Here is a 12,354-nt window from a genome sequence, read left to right on the forward strand (position 1 = left end):
CCTTTAATCATGCTAAGCTTTTCCAAATAGTCATAAATCCTATCCCTCAGAATTTTTTCCAAACCTTGCTGACCACAGACATAAGACTGACTGGTCTGTAAGTACCAGGGATTTCCCTATTCGTCTTCTTGAAAAGAGGAACAACATTCACCTCCCTCCACTCCTCCGGTACAACTCCCCTGGAGAGGGAGGAAGGGAAGATTTTCGCCACCGGTTTAGCAATCTCCTTTCTTGGTTTCTGGAGCAACCTAGGATAAATCTGGTATGGCCCTGGGGACTTATCAATCTTCATGTTTGCCAAAATGTCCACCACATTAACTTCATCAATCTTAATCTGCTCAAGCCTGTTTTCCAGCTCCTCAAAAGTTCTCATTCACAATAAGGTCCCTTTCCTTAGTGAAAACTGAAGCAAAAAACTCATTTAGGGTTTCCCCTATCTGCTCAGACTCCACGCACAAGTTCCCTATGCTGTCCCTCACCAGCCCTACCTTCTCCCTGATCAGTCTCTTATTCCTCACATCTGAGTAAAATGCCTTTGGGTTCTCCCTTCTCCTTCCTGCCAAGCCTTTTTCGTGCCCCCTCCTGGCTCTCCTCTGTCCATTTCTGAGCTCCTTTCTAGTAAGCCTATAATCCTGTAAAGCTGTGTTAGATCCTTGCTTCCTCCATCTTATGTAAGCTGCCTTCTTACTTTTGATAAAAAGCTCCTCTGTTCTCGTCATCCAAGGTTCCTTAATCTTACCCCTTCTTATTGGTCTCAGAGGAACAAATTTGTGCATCACTCGCAACAACTGTTCCTTAAACAGTCTCCACATATCTGTGCCTTTCTGGGGAACAATTGCTCCCAATCTGTACTTCCCAATTCCTGTCTGATAGTATCATAATTTCCTTTTCCCCAGTTAATATCTTTCGTTGGTAACTGCTTCTTCCCCTCTCCAAGGCTATGGTAAATGTGAGGCAGTTGTGGTCACTGTCACCAAAGTGTTCTCCCACCGCAAGATCTGACACCTGTCCTGGCTCATTGCTGAGCAGCAAAATGGCCTCTCCTCTCATCGGAGAGTCTACATACTAAGTAAGGAAACCTCCTGAACACCCCTAACAAAAACTCCTCCATACAAACCATTTGCACTAAGGAGGTTCCAGTCAATATTGGGAAAGTTGAAGTCATCCATAAAAACAACCCTGCTACATCTGCATTTTTCCAAGATCTGCCAGCCTATGAGTTCTTCAATCTCCCTATTGTACTTGGGGGTCTGTAGAAACCCCCCAATGAGGTGGCTGCTCGCTTGCTGTTCCTAACTTCGATCCACACTAACTCAGTAGACAAACCTTCCTTGACAACCTTCATTTCCGTAGCCGTGATGCACTCTCTGATTAGCAATGCTACATCCCCTCCTCTTTTTCCACCCTCCCTGTTCTTTTTAAATGTTCCAAACCATGGAATCTCTAGCAACCATTTCTGCCCCTGTGAAACCCGCGTCTCTGTTATAGATTAGATTACTTACAGATTACTTACAGTGTGGAAACAGGCCCATCGGCCCAACAAGTCCACACCGACCCGCCGAAGCGAAACCCACCCATACCCCTACATTTACCCCCTACCTAACACTATGGGCAATTTAGCATGGCCAATTCACCTGACCTGCACATTTTTGGACTGTGGGAGGAAACCGGAGCACCCGGAGGAAACCCACGCAAACACGGGGAGAACGTGCAAACTCCACACAGTCAGTCGCCTGAGGCGGGAATTGAACCCGGGTCTCTGGCGCTGTGAGGCAGCAGTGCTAACCACTGTGCCACCATGCCGCCCACTGCCACCGTGCCGCCCACAACATCATAGTCCCAAGTACTGATCCATGCTCTAAGTTCATCATTCTTATTTCTGACCCTCCTTGCGTTAAAACAGACACACTTTAACCGATACCTTTGTTTTATCTTGTGAAAAACCTTCCTGATAGATTCATTACATTCTGTCACTGCCCCATCTACAACTACCCCACTCTTAGATATGTAGCTCTGGTCCCCACCCCCTTGCCAAACTAATTTAAACCCTCCCGAACCACATGAGTAAATCTCCACGCAGGATATTTATGCCCTTCCAGTTCAGGTGCAACCCGTCCTTCATGTACAGGTCCCACCTTCCCTAGAAGGCATCCTAATGGTCTAAGTATCTGAAGCCCTCCCTCCTGCACCAGCCTCGCAGCCATGTGTTAAGCTGATCTCACTGACTGTTCCTAACCTCACTGTCTCATGGCACCAGTAGCAAACCTGAGATCACTACTCTACTCGTCCTGCTCTTCAGCTTCCAACCTAGCTCTCTGTAGTCACTTTTCAGATCCTCAGTCCCTTTCCTGGCTATATCATTGGTGCCAATATGTACCATGATGTATTTAAGATAAAACTAGGTAAACACAAAGAGAGAAAGAGTAAGACCATAAGAAATAGGAACAGAAGTAGGCCATTTGGCCCCTTGAGCTGCATCACCATTCAGGAGTGTCATGGCTGATCTGATATACCTCACATCCACTTTCTTGCATTTTTCTGTAACCTTTCATTCCCCTACTGATCAAGAATCTATCTCTGTATCTCAGCCTTAAACATACACAAGGGCTCTGCACCCACAGCTCTACAGCTAGGAGTTCCAAAGTCACTCAGCCCTCTGAAAGAAGAAATTCCTCCTCATCGATGGCCGAAGGGCCTGTTCTGAGTTGTATTGTTCTATGTTCTATCTCAGTCTTAGATTGGTGCTTTTTTATCCTGAGGCTGTGCCCTCTGGTCGTATACACACTCAAACTGGTAAGCATCGTCTCAGCATTTACTTTGTCAAACCTCTTAAGAATGCCAAATGTTTCAGTTAAATCACCTCACTTTCTTCTAAATTCCAATGAGTAGCCCCAAATTGCTCATAAGCCCTCCTCCTCCCCCGCCCAACCATACTGGGTACCATCCTGGTGAACCTATTCCAAATTGCCTCCAATTAAATAATGTCTTTCCTTTAAATAATGGGACCAAAACTGCTCCCATTACTTTGGATGGGGTCTTACCGGCACCTTGTACACTTGCACTAAGAGCTCCCTGCTCTTACTCTCAGAACCTGCATTTGTAGAGTCATAGAGCTGTACAGCACGGAAATAGACCCTTCAGTCCAACTCATCCATGTCAACCAGATATCCTAAATTAATCTACTCTTGTAATAAGAGCCAACATTCTAATTTTTCTTTTAACTTAACCTATTTTTTTTCTAATCATGTTAAGAGCAGGTGGGTCTTGAACCTGGGTCGCTTGATCCATGGGTAGGGACGCTACCACTATGCCACAAGAGTCCCCTTTGCCAACATTCCTGGTTTTCCTGATTACCCGCTGTATCTGTGCTCGCTTTCTATGTTTCATGCATAAGAACCCCAAGTCCTTTTGTGTTGCAGTTTTTCTCTTTTGTTTGTAAAATGAACAACTTCATATATTCCCACACTCTATTCCATTTGCCAACTTTTTGCCCATTTTCTTAACCTTTCAATGTCTGTGTAAACTGTTTATATCCCCCTTCCAACTTGCCTTTCCACATAGTAAAAGAATGTGCAAATGTAATTAGGTAAAGTGAGGTGATAGAACTCTCATATGAATCACAAAAGCTTGCATGCACCTGCTGAACCAAATTTCTTGCTGTGCTGTTGAGGTACCCCAAACACTGCCTCTGGCTTCTTGTGAATCCCCATTCACCCATCCATGCCTACAGCCTCTGTGATGCACTTGGGACTTTTTTTTACGTTAAAGACACTATACAAATACAAGCTGTAGTCTTAGTGACAGCATGTACTGCTTAATTTATGTAAAGCAATTTATGTAAAACATTTCCAATGCACTGATGTGGCATTCCCAAAGCCCGCATTAGTAATTTTGCGATCTTTCTGTTTAACATTGACATTGCTAGGAATGACATTGAGATTGCAAAAAAAAACAAAATTTAAAATTTTGAATGCTTTATAGGTGGGAAATAGACAATTGGTCTTAATTAGGTCTAATCACAGACTGCTGGGACAAGTGAAGAGTCATGATCTAATTTGCTCCCAAAATCCCTAAGTTGCTTAAACCATGTACAGTATAGAAATGTGTAAAATTATTCTTTGCAGTCTGCAGATTTCTGGATTGTGTTGAAATGTATGGTTTTTGCATAAGATGTGAATTGTAAATTGTCTATTGAGTCAAAGTTGCATTGTAATGCTAATTTGTATTCTGATAATGTTTTATCTCTTATAGCCAGTGGATGACTTTGAAACATTCTTTTCAGCAGTTATTGATAACAAGGTAAAAACTTTTAGGCATGCAATGTGCCTTATTCTTAGTAATTTAGAGAAGATTTCACCAGTCATATTTTTGTCCTGTGTGTTACTGCAAAATAATTCTTTTTTTCTAATAATAAATTTCTTCCTCAGTCCTTTGCTCGGATAAAGAAATGGATTGAGCATGCTCAGTCCTCCCCAAATCTAACAATAATTTCGGGTGGAAAATATGACGACAAAATTGGTTATTTTGTGGAGCCATCAATTATAGAGACAAAGGATCCTCAGGATCCCATAATGAAAGAGGTAAGATTGTCATCTGCCACAGAATTCTTGCCAGTTAATGAGGAAATATCTCATTTTTAAAAGGAAGTCAAATAGATGACATTATAGAGCCTCTCTAATTTGATCTAAGTGAGAAGCCCCATGGACCTGTGTCCATATGTTGTTGTAATATGCTCAAGTGCAATATGTTCATATTGAACATACTTTAGACTTATCAACATTTGCTCAAGAAACATTTGCACAAATATGCCAGAAGAGAAAATTCCTTTTTATTCAGGTACTGAGAATATCTGCAGTCTCCCTGCTTATTGTCCCATGTGAATTGTGAATTAAAATTGTTTTGGATGCAGTATTGCCTGTCACTGGTAGGATGGGTGTGGTTTATTTACAGTTCTGTAAAACCCATGAGTTTTGATAATAACAGTGGGCAAGAGCAGAGTTATTGCCTCCACAGTTGTGCAGCACTGCTGCTTTCCAATGTTTTAATTCCCAGTGTTTGCAGACAAGGGCCAGCCTCATTAATATTCAAATATCAATTCACCATGATGTCATTTGAACCCAGTGCCAATTTATTCCATGTTGAATCTTGCATGGTACAAAGAAAAGCTGCAAGTTATTATTTCCTTGTGGAGGAACTGCACTTCCTCTGCCAACACACTTATTGCTCTTTTGTTTCCCCTTTCCTGCACCCATATCAATCACGTGGCTACTGCAAATAGCTCCCTCATCTTCTGAATTGTGGTTACTGATTGTTCGGAACAGGATTCTAGACAACCAGTCTCCTCTTCAGTTCTGTTGTGCTCGGACAGGAGTCTTGTTTTAAGCTATGCTGATACGACCAAGGGAGGTATGAGGGTGGGGAGGTAGTGGTGGTGATGACTGAAATCTCTGTGACCTCTTACCAGTAGACTGTACCAGCTGTCATGCCTCTGCACAGTCCAACTTTAAAATGGATCTCGTGTTTCTGCTGCTGTGTAATTATCTGGAAGAGCGTAACTGTGAAATATGATTTACTTTCAGGAAATCTTTGGACCAATCGTGACTGTGTATGTTTACCCTGAAACCGAATACCAGGAGATTCTCCACTTGATTGATACAAGCACCCCTTATGGTCTCACTGGCTCTGTTTTCGCACAGGATAAGTACGTTTTTTGTTAGTTTGGGGACGCTTTTGACTGAAACTTTGATAAGTGGTACTAAGTGCTTCGTGCAATATATAGAGTAGCCTGTGCCAGTCTCAGTTGTTTAAAAATAAGTTTTTAGAATCACCAGTAAAAGTGTTTCTAAATAAAAAAAATCAATATGTATGATTTAAAATGCATCCATTGTATTTCAGCCATTATACCTTTCAAACATCAGAAAGAAAAAGAAAGCCAGTCATTTATTGCAAGTTTCCCTGACCTGAAGATCTTCCTGGAATGATGAATGGTGTCTCAGATTTGGTGGCTCTTCCCATAAGTGCTGCCCGAGCACAGTGAGATCAGTGATTCAAGTGTCCCATTGCAGCGCACCCCTGGCTCAGTGAGATCACTGACAAAGTGCTGCAGGGGGCTGATGTATTGGGAATTGGGCTTGTTGGTATTAATACTGACTGAATTAAACATAGTCCACTTGACCCACTTCAATCTCCGATTTATTTCCACTGCTGCATTCTTCGTCATTGGACTAGAAACAAACTGATCAATTTCTCCAGCTCACATTTCACAATTTCTGCCCGCCTTACAGTTTTTTCTGAATCTGTATCACAGTGATTGCTGGCTGCCTTTTAGCATCAGTCAGGACTGATTCCTGGGATAGCAGGACTGACATACAGGGAGAGACTGAATTGGCTAAGACTGTTCACTGGTATTTAGAAAAATTCGGTGTGTGGGGGATATCTTATTGAACTTATAAAATTCTAATAGAATTAAACAGGGTAGATGCAGGAAGAACATTCTTGACCGGGGAGTCCCAATCCAGGGCTCACAGCCTTAAGGATTAGGGGCAGGCTTTTTAGGTCAGAGATGAGAAATTCCTTCATCTAGAGAGTGATGAGCATGTGGAATGCTCTGCAACAGGTATCAGTGGAGTCCAGAACATTGAATATTTTACAGAAGGCAATAAATATACCTGTTAGGGCTGAAGGGATCAAAGCATATGGGTAGAAAGCGGGAACAGGGTACTGAGTTGCATGATCAGCCATGATCATATTGAATGCCAGCACACACTGAAAGGGCTGAATGGTCCATTGATGGTCCATTGATGCTCCAATGTTCTGTGTTTCTAAATTATTCCTTTTACTCTTCCTGGTATTTGCTCTTCCATTTCCTTTTTGGACATTGATGGCCTATACTTTACATCTGGCAGTGAATAACACTTATACTGTTTCTTGTCTCTAACCAAATAGAAATCATCATTGAGTTCTCAAGTGCACTTACCTTTCCAGGTCTGTAACCACGTGTTTCCCTTATTTGTTTCTCCATGTCTGAAATGATACTGGAATCTAGACTGCAAAATGGTTAAGTGAATTGTCCTGAACACTAGTATGTGGGAGAGGGATTCTGAGCATTTTGCAGTTAATTAGGTATATCATAATTCAAGCTGCTTCTTCAAGATGTGGAGAAGCCCATGTTGGACTGGGGTGAACAAAGTTAAAAATCACACAACACTAGGTTGTAGTCCAAAAGATTTATTTGGAAGCACTAGCTTTCGGAGCTCTGCTCCTTCATCAGGTAGCTGTGGAGTAGAACCATAAGATACAGAATTTATAGCAAAAGATTACAGTCTCATGCAGCTGAAATGATATATTGAATAAATCTAGATTGCTGTTAACCTTTCATCTTGGTTCATTAATATGTAAATCCCAGAACTACTTTTAAGTCACATTCTCGAGGTAATTTAAGGTTTTGTATTTAAAAAAAGTGACATCTCAGCTCAGACAATGCGTTAAAGGAGTGAGGTTATAGTTTGTCTGTATCCCAGTCTTGAGTCTATTCCCAAAGTAGGAATTTATAAAATATTATATATGGATTGACTGCCTGCATGGACGGCCTGCAGACCGAGTGCTTTTTGAGCAAAATAGAAAGTATTTGCAAATACAAATTCACCCCATAGACTTATATGTGTGTGCCTGTGTGAGAGTATAAGGGTGTATGTGTATGAGGGTCCTGTTCCACAGCTACCTGAAGGAGCAGCACTCTGAAAGCTAGTGCTTCCAAATAAACCTTTTGGACTATAACCTGGTGTTGTGTGATTTTTAACTTTGTCCTGCTTCTTCAAGACAGTTGGGAACATACAGTGACCAACTTGGAAATAAAGACAAATGCAAAAGAAGATAGCCAGTGCCAGTTCCTAAGGTGTCACACAGGTTTCCCTGTCGATGATCAGTAGAAAAGGAAAATTGGAGAAATTAAGTTTGGTGAAACCGTTGGTGACTAATTACAACTACAAAGAAGCAGTAATGGGATGCATGTACTTATTTGTCTTTCTGCTTGGCAGAAACCTATGAAAGAATCAGTGACATGTGGATGTTTTATTTAGAATTTTTTTCATTTGATAGAAATACTACCATTTAATAAATTCCAACATACTATTTATAATATTTGCATATTTCAAACATGGGTAATTCCGAATAGAGCAACTTGCAACTAATTTTGAATGTATGAACACTAAAGTTAAGCAACAAGACCATTCCATCTGAATTCCAGGATGTGTGTCATGCTATCGTGAGACTACTTATGGTGATATGATGTCAAGGCATAATAAATCTTAGATTCAGGAACTAACCTACTTTGGAATATACTTACCATAACAGGCAATATCTTGTACCTTGTATATTATATACATCTGGCCCAATTTTAATTTGTAGCAACACACAATTGCCCAAATTTCAAATGAACACCTCTCTTTAAAAATGACTCTCCTTACATTGATTTTGTTTTTAAATTTTAAAACATTGCTTATTTCAGAAATGTTATAGCTGAGGCAAGTAAAATCCTACGGTATTCTGCTGGAAACTTCTACATCAATGACAAGTCAACTGGTTCTGTTGTGGCACAGCAGCCATTTGGAGGAGCTCGTATCTCTGGTAAGTGGATTGAGTTTGGAAGAGGCTTTTTGTTAATCATGTTATATTGAGTCGTATTTCTGTATAATTTTTCAGCCAGTGTCCATTTATTCCAAATTCCTTTCAAGTGTCACATTTATTTATCAAGATGTTCATTTATGGTTTTAAATTCTGTACAATGCTTTAAATATTAAGGAATGAATTTTCTGTTGTTGTTTGTCTCTTTTACATTGAATCATCTTAAGGTTGCCATCTTGAGTGCAAGTACATTTATCTCTTTATATTGCATCTGGCTTATTAGTTAAAGTTGAATTTAATATGAGGAATTTAATCTTTACATACTCAGAAAAATAAATTTAAATTCTTGCGTATTGTTTATTGGAAGGCTCTTTCCTGTGCCCATCTCATCCAGTGTAAAAAGTTAATACAGCAAACCTTTTATTAACTGGTACCTATAGGACCAGGAGTGTGCTGGTTGATCAAATATTCTGGACAATTGAGAGGTATGTATAATGACAGTAAACCCTCACAAAACACAGCTTCAAGACATCAACATTTCTCAAAACATCTAGGTAAAGGCATCAACCTCCTAAAGTCAATGTAAAAATTCCACAGTAAGTAATAGAAACATAATGCAGGAGGTACACACATCACTGTTTTTACAGCATAATAACTTGGAGATTGTGGTATTTGAGATATATAATTTTACCGGATTATCAAGAGTACTGTAATACTTGATCTTTAAAAACCACATCCAAAAAACTGCATAGGTCTAAAGACCCGTCTGCCATTGATTATTTGAAAAGTACATGTTTTAAGTTGTACAAATCAGATATTACAAGGAAAGCTGGAATAAAATTTTGCATTAGCATTACATGACCGTTACGAGTGTTTTGTAACTCTATCAATGCTTTGAAAACGGGAAGGATTTCTTGATAATTGAGTGGTTTCAATTTTCTTTTTTGCAAGGAACCAATGACAAGGCTGGAGGTCCCCATTATATCCTCCGTTGGACATCACCACAATCTGTAAAGGAGACTCACGTTCCCTTGACTAAATGGAGGTATCCTTATATGGATTAGATCTTTAAAAGCAGCAGTATCGTGCTCCAGTGAATATTTTTACAATGTAGTATTGTGAAGTTTTCACTTAAACGCTTACTGTTAAGCCATTAGCTTAAGATTATGTCCAGCCATCCATTTGGAAAATGCTCCTTCTGTCAACAGTTATATTTGAATGGGTTTAAAATTTAAATTCTCAAACATCTGCCTCAACATCAGTCAAAACAATGACTGGATTTTTCTGTAAAACTTTGAAGACTAAGTGAGGATAATTTTTGATAATTGTGTATGTAATTTTAATGACATCCTGTGCATTTTATCAGTGTATGGTTAAATAATGTCATTCACAGTGTTGACCTAGCAGAATTTTATTGAGTATATTTCAACTGCAGATTAAATTTGATTTCAATGCTCAAACAAAAGGATACTTAACTAATGATTTTCAACAACCACAGTATTTTTTAATATGATTATCTAATTTTGTTTTAGTCTTATTTTTATGGTATAACTGTGAAAATTCACAAGCTGAAAATAATTCATTAATGTAAATCTGAACTCATCTTGCACTGTCGGAAGCACTAAATACACTTGCAATAATTGTAAGCATCCAGTTAATCACCAGAAATATTGAAATAATAGCAAAATACTGGAGCACAGCACTGGAGGAAAACTAGGAATTTACTGACTTCAGAATGTTTATTAATTATTTTTATCCTGTGGTGAATTGTTTTCAATTATACACTTTTTTTGATGAGTGTAATTTGGTGTCTATAGTTAAAATAAATCTTGTTGGTTTATGCTGCAACCAGTCCAGCAATGTCTGGAATCTAGGTAGGAACAATATGAGAACAATTTTAGAATTGTTTTAATGTGGGAAGCTCTGTTTGTGCCTTTATAAGCAATAACTAGAAGTTGTGCAGAAAAAAAATGCTAATATGGCCGAATGGTGACTCAAAAGTTAAATACAAGATGCAAATCTTCCACACTGAAGAATTCAGTTTGAAGAAACATCCAATATTTACCATATTTGTGAAAGAATGTGAAAATGATTGCATTTGGAATGGGATTATAACAACTGAGTTTTTTTGCTGAATAAAATTAAAGAATATCTGAAATCAAATATCCTGCTTTCTCTTGCATTTTTGCCTCTCCTCATTGAACCTATTTGAACTTTACTTTTCCAGATATGGAGTTTCCAAAAAATATAAAACTGCATAACCAATTGCCATGATGTGGAGATGCTGGTGTTGGACTGGGGTGGACAAAGTTAAAAATCACACAACACCAGGTTATAGCCCAACAGGTTTATTTGGAAGCACAAACTTTCAGAGCGTTGCTCCTTCAACAGTAGCTAGAGGGGCAGGATCATAAGTCACAGAATTTATCGTAAAAGATCAAAGTGTCATACAACTGATGCGAAGTACTGAACAAACCTAGATTGCTGTTAGTCACTTAGAATGGGGACCAGGTTTCGAGTATCAATATGTGAATCCCAGATCTTCTTTCCAGTCACAGTCATGAGATAATTTAAGGTTTTATAAAAAATCTGTAGGCAATCAGTCCATGTGATATTTTATAAATTCCTACTTTGGAAATAGAACCAATCTGACTCAAGGTTGGGATGCAGACAGACTCTAATCTCACACCTTTAATGCATTGTCTGAGCTGAGATGTCACTTTTTTTTAAAATAAAACATTAAGGGTATTATACTCCTTTAACTGACAGGAAGGAATGCTGCTTGGTTGTATTACTGCACTAATAGGCAAGGCAGCACAAGTATGCAACATGAATGTAGGTATGCACTTAGAGCTAATGAGCAGCTCTGAGTCGCAGCCTAGTTGGGTCGGTCAGCTGGGTCCACATCCAGGAGCAGCAAGTATCCCTGCTGCAGTTTCAATTAATAATAATAGTTCATCCCGAAGCACAGGTCTCAAAGTCCTGAAGGAGAGGTGCATGTGACTTATCCCATGGATTGTACCAGTAGATGTTATTTCTTTGTAGCCAGCTGAAAGCTGAAGTCACCAGGTAAGTGGTCTGACTTCCATGTGGAGAATTCATGCCATCTATATTGCTCACAGTGGATGGTAGGATGGAAAGCTGCATATTAATTAGGTGAGCTGTACAATTAATAAGGCTGTTAATGAACAACAATCTTCCATAACAAGCAAATCACCACTACTTAACGAGAATCACATTTTTAAAAATGCAGTGAAGGGCAGTGTTTGTCACTGGCCACCCGGGTGTTTTCCTATCTTCCTGGTGGTGGAAATTGAATAAAGATTCGTGCACTTTGTGTCTTTCACTGTGTCTCACACCTGCACACACACACCATGGGTGGTGGGGAAAAAAATAATAAGCACTACCGCACTTAGGTGGTAATGTGGGGGTTAAATTTTTAAAAAAAAATAAAAATAAAAAAAATAAACAGAGCATTAAAAGCAAAAAGAAAAAAAAAGAAATAAAGAAAAAAAAATTAAAAATGCAGTGACTGTTCCTGGCGAAAAGTCAAGTGAGGCCTAACATGTGCCCCATGTTGGTCAGGCTCCTTCAAGATTCCACCCAAAGTCTCTGACCTGCTGTTCTAATCATAATTTTTATTTGGCTCGTCCAGTTAAAATTCTGGTCAATGCTAATTCTCAGGATGTTAGGGATTTGATGTAATGCCATTGAATGTCAAGAGAAGGTGAC

General features: G+C 39.3%; 1 protein-coding gene across 1 annotated transcript in view; it reads left to right on the forward strand.

The window, feature by feature from the left end:
* aldh4a1 (aldehyde dehydrogenase 4 family, member A1) overlaps positions 1–10,785 on the forward strand; it is a 47,401-nt gene extending 36,616 nt beyond the window's left edge. The window contains exons 11-15 of the mRNA XM_043675840.2: positions 4,252–4,299; positions 4,428–4,580; positions 5,580–5,701; positions 8,507–8,625; positions 9,574–10,785. Of these exons, the coding sequence (XP_043531775.1) occupies positions 4,252–4,299; positions 4,428–4,580; positions 5,580–5,701; positions 8,507–8,625; positions 9,574–9,686 (555 nt within the window). The 3' untranslated portion in view covers positions 9,687–10,785. The remainder of the gene's footprint in view (positions 1–4,251; positions 4,300–4,427; positions 4,581–5,579; positions 5,702–8,506; positions 8,626–9,573) is intronic.
* Positions 10,786–12,354: the final 1,569 nt, after the last annotated feature.

This window comes from Chiloscyllium plagiosum, unplaced genomic scaffold (assembly GCF_037043375.1).
Source record: "Chiloscyllium plagiosum isolate Xiang-an unplaced genomic scaffold, Cpla_swu_hap1 HiC_scaffold_37, whole genome shotgun sequence".
NCBI lineage: Eukaryota > Metazoa > Chordata > Chondrichthyes > Orectolobiformes > Hemiscylliidae > Chiloscyllium > Chiloscyllium plagiosum.